The sequence below is a fragment of the Myotis daubentonii genome, chromosome 17 (genome assembly GCF_963259705.1).
Source record: "Myotis daubentonii chromosome 17, mMyoDau2.1, whole genome shotgun sequence".
NCBI lineage: Eukaryota > Metazoa > Chordata > Mammalia > Chiroptera > Vespertilionidae > Myotis > Myotis daubentonii.
Genome location: NC_081856.1, coordinates 7,572,772 through 7,588,720, shown reverse-complemented (window position 1 = coordinate 7,588,720; position 15,949 = coordinate 7,572,772). Strand labels below are relative to the sequence as shown.

The window sequence follows — 15,949 nt, the reverse complement described above, 5'->3', positions numbered from 1 at the left end:
AAAAAAATCACAAAAAACTCAAGATATGGAAATTAAATAAAATGCTATTAAACAATGAATGGGTTCACAATGAGATCAAGGAAGAAGCCAAAAGATATCTTGAAACAAATGAAAATGAGAACACAACAACCCAAATTCTATATGATATAACGAAAGTAGTTCTAAGAATGAAAGTCATAGAATTACAGGGCTATTTCTAGAAACAAGAAAAATCTCCAACAATCTAACTTTACACTTAAAGGAACTAGGAAAAGAACAACAAAGAAAGCCCAAAGAATCTAAAAAAATAACAGAGAAGATCAATGAAACCAACAGCTGGTTGAAAAGATAAACAAAGTTGAAAAAGCTTTAAAAAGACTCAACAAGACACAGAAACCATGCCATCTTAAAGGGGGAGAACAGCAGCGGCTAGGGGCAAAGCCTCACCACCATCCAGACTGGCCTTGGACACCACCACAGACCCCCGCAGTGAGCCACAAACCAGTAGAACCTCACAAGGGACCCCCACTGAAGGCTTTGTGGACCCCACACAGTGAGTGGCATACTTGCATGCCACACCCACCACGGTCTTCAGAACCCTGCGGTGAGTTGCAGAGTCGCACACCACACCTGCTGTGGTCTGTGGGACCACGAGGTGAGTTGCACACAAGTGAGACCTCACAGATGATCCCCACCACAAGAGCCTGGAACCCAAGCACATCCACAACAGCTTGCACAACGAGTCAGGGGTGAGCCACATAGACAATCTGTGAGGAGACTCCATTCATGAAAGGACAATAACATTCAAGACCCAAATATATCAGGAGAACCAAAATAACTCAAGTAGGAGGCTTTCCTAGAACACCCAGCTAAGGAGATCTGAGAGACTACACCACTGGGTCCCACAAAACACCTACTACATAGGACTACCCCCAAAATCTGGGTGGCATAGTAGTTTGATCTAAGACATAGAAACAAATACAAAGGAACAGTGAAAATGGGGAGACAAAGAAACAATTCCCAAAGGAAAGACAAGGAACTAAATGAAATGGAGGCAAGTAATTTATCAGATAAAGAATTTAAAGTAATGCTCAAACATCTGGCTGAGAATTACAAGCAACTCAATGAGAATTATAAGCAGCTGTATGAGAAATACACCAACATAGATAAGAATCAAGAGGAAATGAAGAATGGCATAGCTGTAATAAAGAACAGCCTGGAGGGTTTTAACAGTTCAGCGAGTTAGAAGACAGGGTAAAAAAAACAACACCCAATCAGAGCAGCAATTGGGGAAAAGAATTAAAAAGCAGGAGAGTATAAGGGAGCTTTGGGACAACATGAAACGAAACAACATCTGCATAATAGGGGTGCCAGAAGGAGAAGAAGATGAGCAACGAATAGAAAACCTGTTTCAAAAAATGACAGAAAACTTCCCTGACTTGGGGAAGAAAAAAGTCACACAAGTCCAGGAAGCACAGAGAATCCCAAACAAGATGAACCCAAAAAGACTCACACCAAGACACATCATACTTAAAATAGCAAACGTTAAAGACAAAGAATCTTAAAGGCTACAAGAGAAAGACAGAAAGTTACCTACAAGGGATCTCCCATTAGACCAGTGTTTCTCAACCTTCCTAATGCAGCGACCCTTTAATACAGTTCCTCATGTGAACACCCAACCATAAAATTATTTTTGTTGCTACTTCATAACTGTAATTTTGCTACTGTTGTGAATCATAATGTAAATATCTGATATGCAGAATGTATTTAGGCGACCCCTGTGAAAGGGTCATTCGACCCCCAAAGGGGTCATGACCCACAGGTTGAGAACCGCTGCATTAGACTATCAACTGATTTCTCAACAGAAACACATTCAGCCAGAAGAGAGTGGCATGACATACACAAAGTAATGAAAAGAAAGGGACTGAATCCAAGACTATTCTATCCAGCAAGGCTATCATTCAAAATTGAAGGTGAAATCAGGAGCTTCAAAGATAAAAAAAAAAAAAAAGACTAAAGGAGTTTATCACCACCAAACCAGCAATGCAAGAAATCCTAAAGTGACTTTTGTAAAAAGAAGGAATAGAAAGAGAGGGAGAAACACAGGCATAAAGAATAAAAATGGCAACAAACAAGTACCCATCAATAATAACCTTAAACGTAAATGGTTTAAATGCTCCAATCAAAAGATATAGGATAGCTGAATGGATAAGAAAACATGACCCATATATATGCTGCCTACAGGAGACCCATTTCAGAACAAAGGACTCACACAGACTGAAAGTGAAGGGATGGAAAGAATTTGTTCAAGCAAATGGAGAGGGAAAAAGAGTTGGGGTAGCAATACTTATATCTGAAAAAACAGACCTCAAAATGAATACCATAACAAGAGATAAGGAAGGCCACTTCATAATACTAAAGGAATCGATACAAGAGGATATAACTCCTCTAAACATATATTCACCCAATATAGGATCATACAAATACATAAAAAAAATTCTGGAAGATATAAAGGGAGAGATTGACAGCAATACAATCATAGTAGTGGACTTTAATACCCCATTGACATCACTGGATAAATCCTCTAGACAAAAAAAAAAAATCAACAAGGAAAAAGCAATCCTAAACGACTCACTAGATCAGATGGAACTAATTGACATCTTCAGAACATTTCACCCCAAAGGTACGGAATATACATTCTTCTCAAGTGTATATGGGATATTTTCAAAGACAGACCACATGTTAGGACACAGCCTATGTGTCTACAAATTCAAGAAGATTGAAATCATATCAAGCATCTTCTCAGATCACAATGGCATAAAGTTAGAAATCAATTACAATAAAAAATTCAAAAACAATCAAACAGATGGAAGCTAAATAGTATGCTATTAAACAATGAATGGGTTACCGAAGAGATCAAAGAATAAATAAAAAACATCATGGAAACAAATGACAATGAAAACAAAACAATCCAAAATCTATGGGGCACAGTGAAAGCAATTCTGGGAGGGAAATTCATAGTACTACAGGCCTACTTCAAAAAAGAAGAAAAAGTTGTAATAACTTATCTACCCTACAACTTAAAGAATTAGAATGGGAGCAAAAAGAGAAGCATATAGTAAGTGGAAGGAAGAAAATAATAAAGATCAGAGTGGAAATAAATGACATAGAGACCAAAAAAAATACAAAAGATCAATAAAACCAAAAGCTGGTTCTTTAAAAGGATAAACAAGATTGATGAACCTCAAACCAGACTCACCAAGAAACAAAGAGAAAGGACCCAAATAAACAAAATCAGAATAGAAAGAGTTGAAGTTAACAACTGACCCCACAGAAATACAAAGGATTGTAAAAAGATACTATGAACAATTCTACTCCAACAAACTGGACAACCTTGATGAAACAGACAAATTCCTAGAAAAATACAATCTTCCAAACTCAATCAGAAAGAAACAGAAAACCTGAATAGGCTGATAACTACTGATGAAATTGAAGCAGTAATTTAAAAAAAAACAACAACTTTTAGCAAACAAAAGCCCTGATCCAGACGGCTTCACAGGAGAGTTTTATCAAACATTCAAAGAATAACTACCACCTATCCTCCTCAAACTATTCAAAAAATTCAAGAGAAAGGAACACTTCCAAGCTCTTTATGAGGCCAATATTACCCTAATCCCAAAACCAGATAAAGACACTGCAAAGAAAGAGAATACAAGCCAATATCCTTGATAAACATAGATGCTAAAATCCTCAACAAAATTTTAGCAAATCGAATCCAGCAATACATTAAAAAGATCATACACCATGACCAAGTGGGATTTATTCTGGGGATGCAAGACTGGTGCAATATCTGCAAATCAATAAATGTGATATAGATTGCAAGACAAAAATCACATGATCACATCAATTTATGTAGAAAAAGCATTTGACAAAATCCAACACCATTTTTTGATAAAAACTTTCAGCAAAGTGGGAATGGAGGGATCATACCTCAACATAATTAAGGCCATATATAACAAACCTACAGCCAACATCATACTCAATGGGCAAAAATTAAAACCATTTCCCCTAAGAACAGGAACAAGACAGGGATGCCCACCTTCACCACATAGTATGGCTTTAATGCAGCGGTTCTCAACCTGTGGGTCGCCAACCTGTGGGTCACGACCCCTTTGGGGGTCGAACGACCCTTTCACAGGGGTCACCTAAGGCCATCGGAAAACACATATATAATTATAGTGGTTCTCAACCTTCCTAATGCCGCGACCCTTTAATACAGTTCCTCATGTTGTGGTGACCCCCAACCGTAAAATTATTTTCGTTGCTACTTCATAACTTTAATTTTGTTCATAACTGTTATGAATCGTAATGTAAATATCTGATATGCAGGATGTATTTTCATTGTTACAAACTGAACATAATTAAAGCATAGTGATTAATCACAAAAACATGTAATTATATATGTGTTTTCCGAAGGTCTTAGGAAACCCCTATGAAAGGGTCGTTCGACCCCCAAAGGGGTCGCGACCCACAGGTTGGTGACCCACAAGTTGAGAACCGCTGCCTTAATGGGATTGGGAACATCACTGGCTATAATTGTACACAATTAATTTCAACAAGGACATTCGAATCTCTTTAATTGGCTTCTTTTCCTGTTCTCTCCAGAGACTACTACAAACGACCACCATTCTCTTTTGAGGCTATTACTTCCAAACTCTGAGCATAAGGGCTTCTGTCATATTTTATATTAAATATAAACAAACAAATAAGCAAATAAATAAGTAAAATGATATATACAGTATATAGTAAACAGGCATGAACTAACTCAACATACTTCATCTATCCAAACAGACTCAGTCATATCCTTATACCCTTCCCTCCACTCCTATGCTCAAGACAGGCCTCTCCGCCCCAGGCCTTGCTCCCCTGCTTCCTTTCTTAGACACTGACAGAGCAATTATCCTAAACATCTGTCTAAATCTGTCTCTCCTTTTCTCTGAAATCTCTTTAGACACTGGATTCCTTTCAAGCCACTAGCAGTAATCTCCCCACTTTCCTACGTTGAATCCCTCCTCCTAGCCGAGGAGTCACAAAACTATCCCCACTCCTTGAGTTCTGGGCACTCCTGGATCCCTAGTCCCTGGCTTCTTTCCTACTAGCCCACAATCATTACTGGAGTCTCAGTGTGCATCACCCTTCTTGCCATGTCTTGATGCAGACATATCCTAAACAGATCCACAACCTGTGCTCTTCATAGCTACACTGATTCTTCCTATTGGAAATCATTTTTCCTTGAAACACTGCTTTCCACAAACTTGCCTTCTTGTTTTCATTGGGGTTTGGGGTTTATTGTTTTGTTCTAGTTTAAAACACAAGGAGACAATGGATTGCACAGTGTTGGAACATGCCCTCAATGGTACACCTCTGACATGCACACCAGCCCGTTTCCTGTCCTTGAGTCTGCTCTCTCGTGCGTCTTTGTATTTCCAAGTGTTTCCCTAGTCAATATCCGTAACCATACTCATTAAAGTAATCGGAATAGTACATATGTATTTCTATTTCCCTCTTTAGACTATAAATTACTTGAAAATAGGCATTTACTTGTCTTAATTGTCTAAGACATCACCTGAAACACTGATGCTCAATAAAATTTGATGAGCCCAAACAGCCAAGCTCCATTAAAGAAAGCAGTCACCTAAGCTGGTTAGGACTGAAATGGAATGCTCAACTTGGCTGAGGAATTCCATACATCATCTCAAGAACTTCAGACTTCCATAATTACTTATAGAAATTACAATTCTATTCTCACAGTTTTCCTTCCCAAGTAAACGGGTAAGCATTTTTAAATTACCATTTTAGATATGTGGGTTCTTAAAGAAAGAGAAAAGCTTTAAAAAACATTTTAAAAGGTATAATTTCACCTTGAAAGCTGCTTCTTATTTGCTGATTTTTCAGGAGTCCTAGGTAACTTCATCTGTTTCTGGGGGGTGTACAAAATGCTGTCTGTAGGTTTCACCCTTGGGGTTACCCGTCTCTCCATAACTTTTCCTCCATCTGATCCAAACTCCACGGGGTGTTTGCGAGAGGATTCGGACTCAATGAAGAAGCCATTCTCTGAGTTATCTTTGCTTTCACTATCTGATGAATACTCCAAAATTTCTGTAGAATTTGTCTGAAAAAATTAAGAAATATGCAATTAAATTTGAAGAATTCTTTATTCAAGTACTTATTTATACATGTCTATTATTCGATTCCCTTATAATTATAATTAGTAAATAACTTTAAACGTACAGTATCTTAAACTTTGTACATACAGTAGCTTAAACTTCTATTTTGACATGAAATCCAAAGTATCAGGCCATATAACCAAAGTCAAGATGGGATTAAACCAACTGTAAGCAAGATATTCTCTCATAGAATCCACCAAATTAGGTACAGATATTTAAACTTCCTTCAGTAAACTAACAGAAATGTGCCAGATAGTCAGTTTTGAAAAATGAACTAGTAACACCAACCTAAATGCTGATGAAAGTCACTACAACCTAACACCTATTGGAAAACAGGTCAATTTTTTTGGATTTTGAAATTTATTGTGAGGTAAATAATACTCAATATTTCTTATGAACCACAGAAATTGCTTCTTCATGTGTAAACTACTTAATTTACCAAAAGAGTCTCCAAGGGTAAAGATGAAAACTAGACTTTCCAGCACAAATTCAATATAATATTTTCCAGAGACTAGTTTTAAATTGCTAATATCATCAGGAACTATATAAGAATATTAAGTCACTGCCTCTTTTTCATAACATTTCCTAAAATATTTCTTCTTCCCCCGACTCAAATTTCTAAACTACCAAAATAATATTTTGAAAACTGGATTACAAATAGAAACTCACATCACATAGCCTAACTGGAGAGGGAAATCAAAACTTTCTTCTGTGATGTTCTCTGTCTTTGCCCACTTAAATTCTTAAATCTGGTATGAATTTTATTTTCCCATCACTTGGTTTTGCAAGTCAGTCCCATGTTGTTCTACTGTCAGCAACCATTCATCCTTCAACACTAATTTTTCAGTATATTAGTAGCCCCTTTTAATTTAATACCTATACATTTTAAATTTACTAAATGTAAATTGTATATTTAGTTATATGGATCCTCTGTGCGAGTATAATTCCATAGTGTAGTATGGGTATATGTGTATGCATGTGCATTGGTGCATGGAGGGTAGCACTAGAATTTTCACCATTTGCTAATCTACATAAGACAAGAGGTTTACATTTGGCCTTTTAGCGGATTTTATAGTTACATCCATTTTAAGAGCTAAAAAGGACATCACCAATCCCCATATCTCTTTCAAAAAACTGCTTGGGTTGTCACCTGTTACTAGGAACATTTAAAAGAAGAAAAAGTAAGTAAAAAAAAAAAACCCTCAAATTGCCGAAACCGGTTTGGCTCAGTGGATAGAGCGTCGGCTTGCGGACTGAAGGGTCCCAGGTTCGATTCCGGTCAAGGGCATGTACCTGGGTTGCGGGCACATCCCCAGTGGGGAGTGTGCAGGAGGCAGCTGATCGATGTTTCTCTCTCATCGATGTTTCTAACTCTCTATCTCTCTCCCTTCCTCTCTGTAAAAAATCAATAAAATATATTAAAAAAAAAAGAAAAGAAAACCTCAAATTAATAGCTTAGTTCCTCTACCCTTTTCACAATCTCAGTTACATGCCTAAATTACTGTAGGCAGCTGCTAATCCATAAATAAGTCGCATGTTTCCCCTATAACACAGCTTCTCAATAAAAATTAACAATAAGCCATAAACAAAAGAATAATTTTGTTTGAAAATTAAGATCCTTGACACTAAAAACTTTATAGATTACTTGATAACTCCAAATTTAAGTTCATCTTTTTGTTCTGAAATGTCTTTTCATTTAGTTCCCTAAAGTTTTGCATTTCATCCTAGAACAGCCTTTCACAACCTCAGCACTGTTGACATTTTTCTGAATAAGAGTGGGCTTCCTGTACAGGGGCACTGACAAGTGGGTGAACCCCCACAAACTCTAAGCACTGGGCCCCTCCACACTCCCTGTCTCTGCCCTTCCCACTTTCCAACCCCCTAATCCCACATCAGGAGAACTTCAGGACCATAGGCCACAGCCTCACATTCCTGGCCTCAGGCCCAGCTACATTCCTCGATCCCCGACACTGGACACTCACGCTGTGACCGTCCCCAGCTGCCACTGACCCTACCTGAGCCAGCTATGGGACCGAGGCCCCAGTGGAAGGAAGAAGAGTGGTCCATCCACTTGTCCCAGGCTCCTCAGCCTAGGACAGGAGTTAGGGACAATGGGGAGGATTAGTGGGTGGGCCTCATCGAGCCAGGCTTCTGGCTGAGTGGCGCTCCCACTGTGGGATCAGGCCAAAACCGGCTCTCCAATATCCCCTGAGGGGTCCTGGATTGGGAGAGGGCGTAGGCCAGGCCGAGGGACTCCACCGGTGCACAATTGGGGTCAGGGAGGGATGCGGGAGGTTGGCCAGCCAGAAAGGGACCGTGGGAGGTCTCCAGGGTGTGTCTGGCCCCTCTAACTCAGTCCCGATTGGCCAGACCCCAGCAGCAAGCTAATCTACCAGTCGGAGAGTCTGCCCCCCTGGTGGTCAGTGCACGCCATTGCGACTGGTTGATCAGCCGGCTGTCTGCTCCCTTGTGGTCAGTGCACATCATGGCGAGCGGTTGAGTGCCCTTAGCATATCATTAGCATATTATACTATGATTGGTTGAATGGATGACTCGACACATAGCGTATTAGGCTTTTATTATATAGGACTGGGGGCCCGGTGCATGAAATTCGTGCACGGGGGGTGGGAGTGGGGGGAGTGTGTCCCTCAGTCTAGCCTGCACCCTCTCCAATTGGGGACCCCATGGGAGATGTCCGATCCCACAGGTGGTCAGACATCCCCCTCACAATCTGAGACCCTGCTGCTCCTAACAGCTCACCTGCCTGCCTGCCTGATTGCCCCTAACCCCTCTGCCAGCCTGTTTGATAGACCTTAACTGGCTTTGCCTGCCTGCCTGATCACCCCTAACTGCCCTCCCCTGCTGGTCTGATCTCACCCCCAACTTCCCATCCCTGCCAGCCGGGTTGCCCCCAATTGCCCTTCTCTGCTGGCCTGATCTCGCCCCCAACTGCTGGCTGATAGCCTCTAATGGTCTCTGCCTTGGCCCCCACCATTTTGGCTTTGTCTGGAAGGAAGAAAGACATCTGGAAGATGGCCTGTCGACCCAGTCTAATTAGCATATTACCCTTTTAGTAGTATAGGCAGATTATATAGGATAGGATTGCTTAAATGGAGGTGGGGGGGGGGGGAGCCTTTTTCATCAGGAGATGCTCTTGGCAGACAAAAATACATAATCCCTATATCTGGACTGATAGCCAGCCCCATGCACTATACTGCCAAACTGGTTATTAAAAAATTGAACCACGCCAAAACCGGTTTGGCTCAGTGGATAGAGCATCAGCCTGCAGACTGAAAGGTACCAGGTTCGATTCCGGTCAAGGGCATGTACCTGGGTTGCGGGCATATCCCCAGTAGGAGATGTGCAGGAGGCAGCTGATCGATGTTTCTCTCTCATCCATGTTTCTAACTCTCTATCTCTCTCCCTTCCTCTCTGTAAAAAATCAATAAAATATATTAAAAAAAATTGAACCGCTTTCTTTCACCTTACACCAAACAGCTGTTGCCCTTAAAACCCCTCCTCAGCCCTCACCTTAGGTTCTGCCTTTGCAGTTTACCCAGATTAGGTTCTGATTGGTCAGTTTCTATGCCAATTAGCATCAAAAGCTCTGCCTCCTAGGCAGCCATTGGCTCCTTGCATTTCACCCAGATTTGGTTCTGATTGGTCGGTTTCTATGCCAGTCAGCATCTCCAGGCCTATCAATGGGCTTGATCAGAAAGGCAGCTGGCCGAAACCGGTTTGGCTCAGTGGATAGAGCGTCGGCCTGCGGACTGAAGGGTCCTGGGTTCGATTCCGGTCAAGGGCATGTACCTGGGTTGCGGGCACATCCCCAGTGGGAGATGTGCAGGAGGCAGCTGATCGATGTTTCTCTCTCATCGATGTTTCTGACTCTCTATCTCTCTCCCTTCCTCTCTGTAAAAAATCAATAAAATATATTAAAAAAAAAAAAAAAAGAAAAAAAAGAAAGGCGGGCTGATCAGCAGCCCCAGCGGAGGCCTGAGAGAAAGAGAGGCCCTGGCTGCTAGCCAGGCCCCAAGAGAAAGACAGAGGCAAGGGCTGATCAACACCTGCCATGAAGGCTACAGATCAGACCCTGTTCTCTCTCCAGGCCTCTCTTTGGGCCTGATCCACAGCCCCCTCAGTAGTCAGTGCTGGGTCGCCACGCCTGCACTGGCAGCCATCAGTGCTGGGTCGCCACGGCAACCCAGCACTGACTGCAGGACTGACTTCTGGTCAGTTAAACCTTTGGTCACTTTGGATGTTATGGATCCTGGGTTTTTATATATTAGGATTCCTCAGAATACACTAGCACGAATCCAGTAAATTTACTCTTCCTCTTAAACTAGGTAGATTTGTTTTCTGTTACTTGCAACCAAGTGGCTTAACTATCTGCTAAATATTTTCAAATAGGGAAAATGTTCCATTAAACAAATATTAATACAGTATGCACTAAGTATAAGGCTAATGCAAGATAGAAAATTTAATGAGACACAGTTCCATAAAGAGCTTGAAATCAAATAAAGGAGATATTATAAATATGGCTCACACTAAATGTTTTGAATGGGCAAACAATGAAGCTTTTATTTCTGACTAATATGAAATTAGCAGACACAACTGGAAGAAATAAAACCTCTACTGTGTTTCAAAGGATTGGAAAATTCTTAACAGATGAAGATGAGAACAGAGAGAACAAAGCATATGAGGCAGGAAAGTACAGTGGATACTTAAGATACACAGACAAATCCAGACAAATGAAAGTTTAGAGTTTACAGGAAGCAAGAGACAATAATACAAACACTATAGGGTGGGGCAAAAGAGGTTTACAGTTGTTCCTGTGGAAAATAATACAATAATTCATAAATAATAATAATACAAGAATAAACTCTGTTTTGCATACCCACAACTGTAAACCTACTTTGCCACACCCTGTAGTCCTCCAGATCGGGGCAGAGAGAGCACACACAATCTCTTACATCAAGATAAACCATCACACCCATCAAAAATGGGGAATTTATTGTCCAGGAAAGAATTTTGTAAGTAAATATAGCATTTAAATAATTAAAGAGCTACCCCTGAACTGGAGTGTCCCATTTCCTGTAAATCAAATCTTAACCTAATTCCATGTATGAAAGTTTATATGTGCAGAGTCCTCTTAGATAAAAACTGTGTCTACTAACAAAGTAAAGAACCAGTCAGTCTAACTGCAATGCCTTTGTGGTAAAGCTACCTCCATAACAAATGAAACAAATTAGCCAGATGAATCACTGCTCTCTCAGAAATCACAGCTTTTCATTCTAAAATTTATAAACAAGTCACACAAAGAGCAACAGTGGAGTATCAATAATAAATGATCACTTCCTTATTTTTAAATGACACCTTTGTAGCTAAATACTTTTTTACCCAGCTGGTAAAAAAAAGTAACTAAACTAAAATTATTACTTGAAATAACCAATTATAAAACAAAGAACAGCTCACCTGACTTATGTTTCATGCAAAAACCAAAGTCTCAAGATCTTGGTTTAAGCCTAGGCGAGAAGGTATGGGTGGTTGCTTCAGCGAAGACACCTTGTGCACCTGCTGCCATGGGGCAGGTGCTGGCTGTGCCCTGACTCACAGAGCCAGGCCTGCCTCCCCAGGCCACATCCTGCAGCCCACTGGTTTCTGCTCTCTGAGGCTTCCCATCCAATACGGACTAGGCCCAGACTTGCCTTATAGAGAATCTTATGAGATCACTGAGAGCCAAGCTGAATTCACCATGTTAATTCTGGGTTCAGCCTCCCTTTCTGAAAGTCACACTACTAGTAAGAACAGTCAGTAGCATTTTAAGAAAAGAAAATGAGAATTATAAGGCCCTGCCTGCTTAGAAACTTGTAAATCCAAAGAGTTGCAAGGTGGGGACAATAGCAAAAACCCTACAGAAGATATGCCATGGTAGCTGTGGCAAGTCAAATCACCAAAACCAAGACAGCTCTTAAAAACCAGGGGAATTGAAAGAGTGCTAGAGGCTGATAAACCAGCAAATTTAGTTAGCAAAAGCTTTCATTTCCACTCCAGTTGTAAAGTGGAATTTATTACAAATCAATTGAGGGCCTGCTATGTAAGGATCAAGAATCACTCTGGCTACAATGGATGCAGTGGGAGGGGAGGACACCAAAATAATTACTTATGCAGTCTTTAAATTCCAGCGGAATCCTCTCTCTCTCTCTCTCTCTCTCTCTCTCTCTCTCTCTCTCTCTCTCTCTCTCTCTTACACACACACACACACACACACACACACACACACACACCCCTTAAACATGTGGATCAGTCTCTGGCAATTTATCAAGAACTGCCCTGGTTGTATGAAAAAGAACAGCAAAACCACAAGAGGACCTCAGACTCCCAGCTACTAACAGAACTTTATTTTCTATTGGGATTAAAAAATCAATGAAAGCAACACAATTCTAGGCAACAGAGAGTCTTAAACTACTGACAGGAGATATACTCTCCCTGTCTATTTGGTGTATGTGTTGTAACTGAAACTTTATTCATGAAAATCAGATAGAGAGGGAAAACAAAAGCTATAGATTTTCTCGCACATTGAAAAGAAGAAAAAAACACCCGTCTTTCCTGAGGTAAACAGGCTTAACAAGCTACACCCATGGGTACACCTCTGCAAACCACTTGGCTTGTCTTTCCTGAACTAAGTATGTTTCCAACCTCAAATTCCAGCCCGATGACAACAACAGAACTCAAGTTCTATCAATGTGGGTTCACGAAGCACCACTCCACCACATAATGTCCAAAGCCCCAGGAGAAAATAAAAAACAGCATGGCAAAGGCATCTTAAGAGAAAGGGGGAAAAGAGAAACGACAAGGCTCAAAAAGGAACCTCCTGGGTCAAAGTTCACCAAGCAGCGCTGAGCTCCGTGGAGGAGAGCAGATTGGCCAGAGGCCAATCTGGTACTGGTATAAGAACGGGCACACAGACCAACGGAACACAACAGAGAGCCCAGAAATAAACGCATGCCTTTAGGGTCGATTGATATTTGACAAAGGAGGCAAGAGCAGTAAATGGTGCTGGGAAAATTGGACAGGTACATGGAGAAAAATTAAACTAGACTACTAACTTACATCACACACAAGAATAAACTCAAAATGAATTAAAGACTTAAACTGAAGTCACAAAATAATAAAAACCCTAGAACATATTGGCAAGTAAAATTCCACACATCTCACATAGCAGTATTTTTGCTGGTACATCTCCTGGGCAGTGATCGGCAAACTGCGGCTTGTGAGCCACATGCGGTTCTTTGGCCCCTTCAGTGTGGCTCTTCCACAAAATACCACGTGCAGGCGCGCATGTACAGTGCGATTGAAACTTCGTGGCCCATGCGCAGAAGTCGGTATTTTGTGGAAGCGCCACACTCAAGGGACCAAAGAGCCGCATGTGGCTCCCGAGCCACAGTTTGCCGACCACTGTTAGGGCAAGAGGAAGAAAGATTAAAATAACCAAATGGGAAAACATCAAACTAAAAAGCTTCTACCCAGCAAAAGAAACCATCAACAAAACCAAAAGGGGACCCATTGTATAGGAGAACATATTTGCCAATGATACATCTGATAAGGAGTAATTTCCAAAATATATGAAAAACTCATACAGCTCAACACCAGAAGGCAACCCTAACCCTTTCAAAAATCATCCTCACAAAATTCCTTTAAGATAAATGAAAGCAATGCCCTATCTGGTTTGGCTCAGTGGCTAGAGCAGGAGTGGGCAAACTTTTTGACTCGAGGGCCACAATGGGTTCTTAAACTGGACCGGAGGGCCGGAACAAAAGCATGGATGGAGTGTTTGTGTGAACTAATATAAATTCAAAGTAAACATCATTACATAAAAAGGTATGGTCTTTTTTTTTTTAGTTTTATTCATTTCAAACTGGCCGGATCCAGCCCGCGGGCCATAGTTTGCCCACGGCTGGGCTAGAGCATTGGCCTGTGGACTGAAGGGTCCCAGGTTCAATTCCAGTTAAGGGCACATGCCCAGGTTGCAGGCTTGATCCCCAGTGGGGGGTGTGCAGGAGGCAACCGATCAATGATTCTCTCTCATCACTAATGTTTCTGTCTCTCTCCCTCTCCTTTCCTCTCTGAAATCAATAAAAATATATTTTTTAAAAAAAGATAAATGAAGACAAACCAGATAAACTGATACAGAGGAAGATTAAATGATTTAAATACAGTGGTCCAGAGTCACACAACAGGTTAAGGGATAATCTCAGCAAGCCACACTATCACATAGCATTCTCCACACACTATTCCAGGCTCTGTCCAGAAAATAATGCCAACCAAAAGAATAAGGGGAAATTAGAAAACCACACACACACACACAGTACGGGGCAAAAGTAGGTTTACAGTTGTAAATACGTGAAACAGATTGTTCTTGTATTGTTATTTATGAATTCCTAGAGGCCTGTTGCACGAAAAGATTCGTGCAATGGGCCTTCCCTTCCCCTGGCTGCCGGCACCGGTTTTCTTCTGGCACCCGGGACCCAGGCCTTCGCTCCGGCCGGAGCTGCCTTCAGTCTTCGCTGGTCCGGCCAGAGCCGCCTTCAGTCTTCGCTCCCCCGCTTCGCGCCTACGTATGCAAATTAATCACCACATTTGTTGGCGGTTAATATGCATATCTCGCTGATTAGCCAATGGGAGGCATAGTGAAGGTACAATCAATTACCATGTTTGTCTATTATTAGATAGGATTGTATTATTGTCCATACAAACAACTGTAAACCTACTTTTGCCCCACTTTGTGTATTTAACTTCAAGTGCTACAAATACGCCAAAAGGCAAAGTGGATTATCTCTAAAGAAGAAATTTGTCCTGTGTATTTTTTCATAACCATGGCATTCAATAAAGATGAACCAGTAAAGTCATTAATATTAAGGAACCTAAAAGGCATAATGTTTCATAATGCTTATTTCATCACTATTTCAATAACTCAAAGATAATGTACAGTAAATAATACACTTATTATATGATCCCTTTTATTAGTCACACTGAGCTAAAACAATATTATGGAGATAAGTCATCTCTGAAAACAATTACTCTTGGACACTCATGGAAGAACAAAATGAAAAAAGTGTCAGACTGTTTTAGCTTCAACAAAAACTAGAAACAGCAAAGGTAGTTCTGGAAACCTCACCCTTGAGAACATACTTGGTTTAAAGTGGAATTCAAACAAAACCATGTTAATCCATCCTATATAATAAAAGCCTAATATGCTAAGTGTCCAGTCATCCGTTCAACCAATCAAAGCATAATATGCTAATGATATGCTAAGGTCACTCAACCACTCACTGTGATGTGCACTGACCACCAGGGGGCAGACAGCCGGCCAGTCAACCAGTCGTTATGACATGCACTGACCACGAGGGGAAAGATGCTCCAACCGGTAGGTGAGCTTGCTGCTGAGGTCCAGCTGATTGGGGTTGAGTGAGACAGGCCAGACACACCCTGGAGCCCTCCCAAGGTCCCTCCCTGGCTGGCCAACCTCCCACATCCCTCCCCAGCCCCGATCGTGCACCGGTGGGTTCCCTCGGCCTGGCCTGGGTCCTCTCACAATCCGGGACCCCTCGGGGGATGTTGGAGAGCTAGTTTCAGCCCGATCCTGCAGGCTAGGCCAAGGGACCTCACTGGTGAATTCGTGCTTTAAAAAAAAAGAGTGCTTTGTTAACAGCTATTAACTCTTGGGTTATTTTACCAAAACC

The 15,949-nt window shown here is 41.2% G+C and overlaps 1 protein-coding gene across 8 annotated transcripts in view; it reads right to left on the bottom strand.

Annotated features, from left to right (window-relative positions):
* Positions 1-15,949, bottom strand: part of SPIDR (scaffold protein involved in DNA repair) — a 285,105-nt gene that overhangs the window by 202,853 nt on the left and 66,303 nt on the right. For 7 of the 8 annotated variants that reach the window (XR_009449640.1, XM_059672698.1, XM_059672699.1 and 4 more), the window contains one exon: positions 5,901-6,151. Coding sequence is in view for 7 of the 8 variants with exons in the window: in XM_059672698.1 (XP_059528681.1) it covers positions 5,901-6,151 (251 nt within the window). In the remaining variant the exon portion in view is untranslated. Of the gene's footprint in view, positions 1-5,900; positions 6,152-11,681; positions 11,813-15,949 lie in introns of those variants that run through there. The other variant, XM_059672703.1, reaches the window with a different exon arrangement.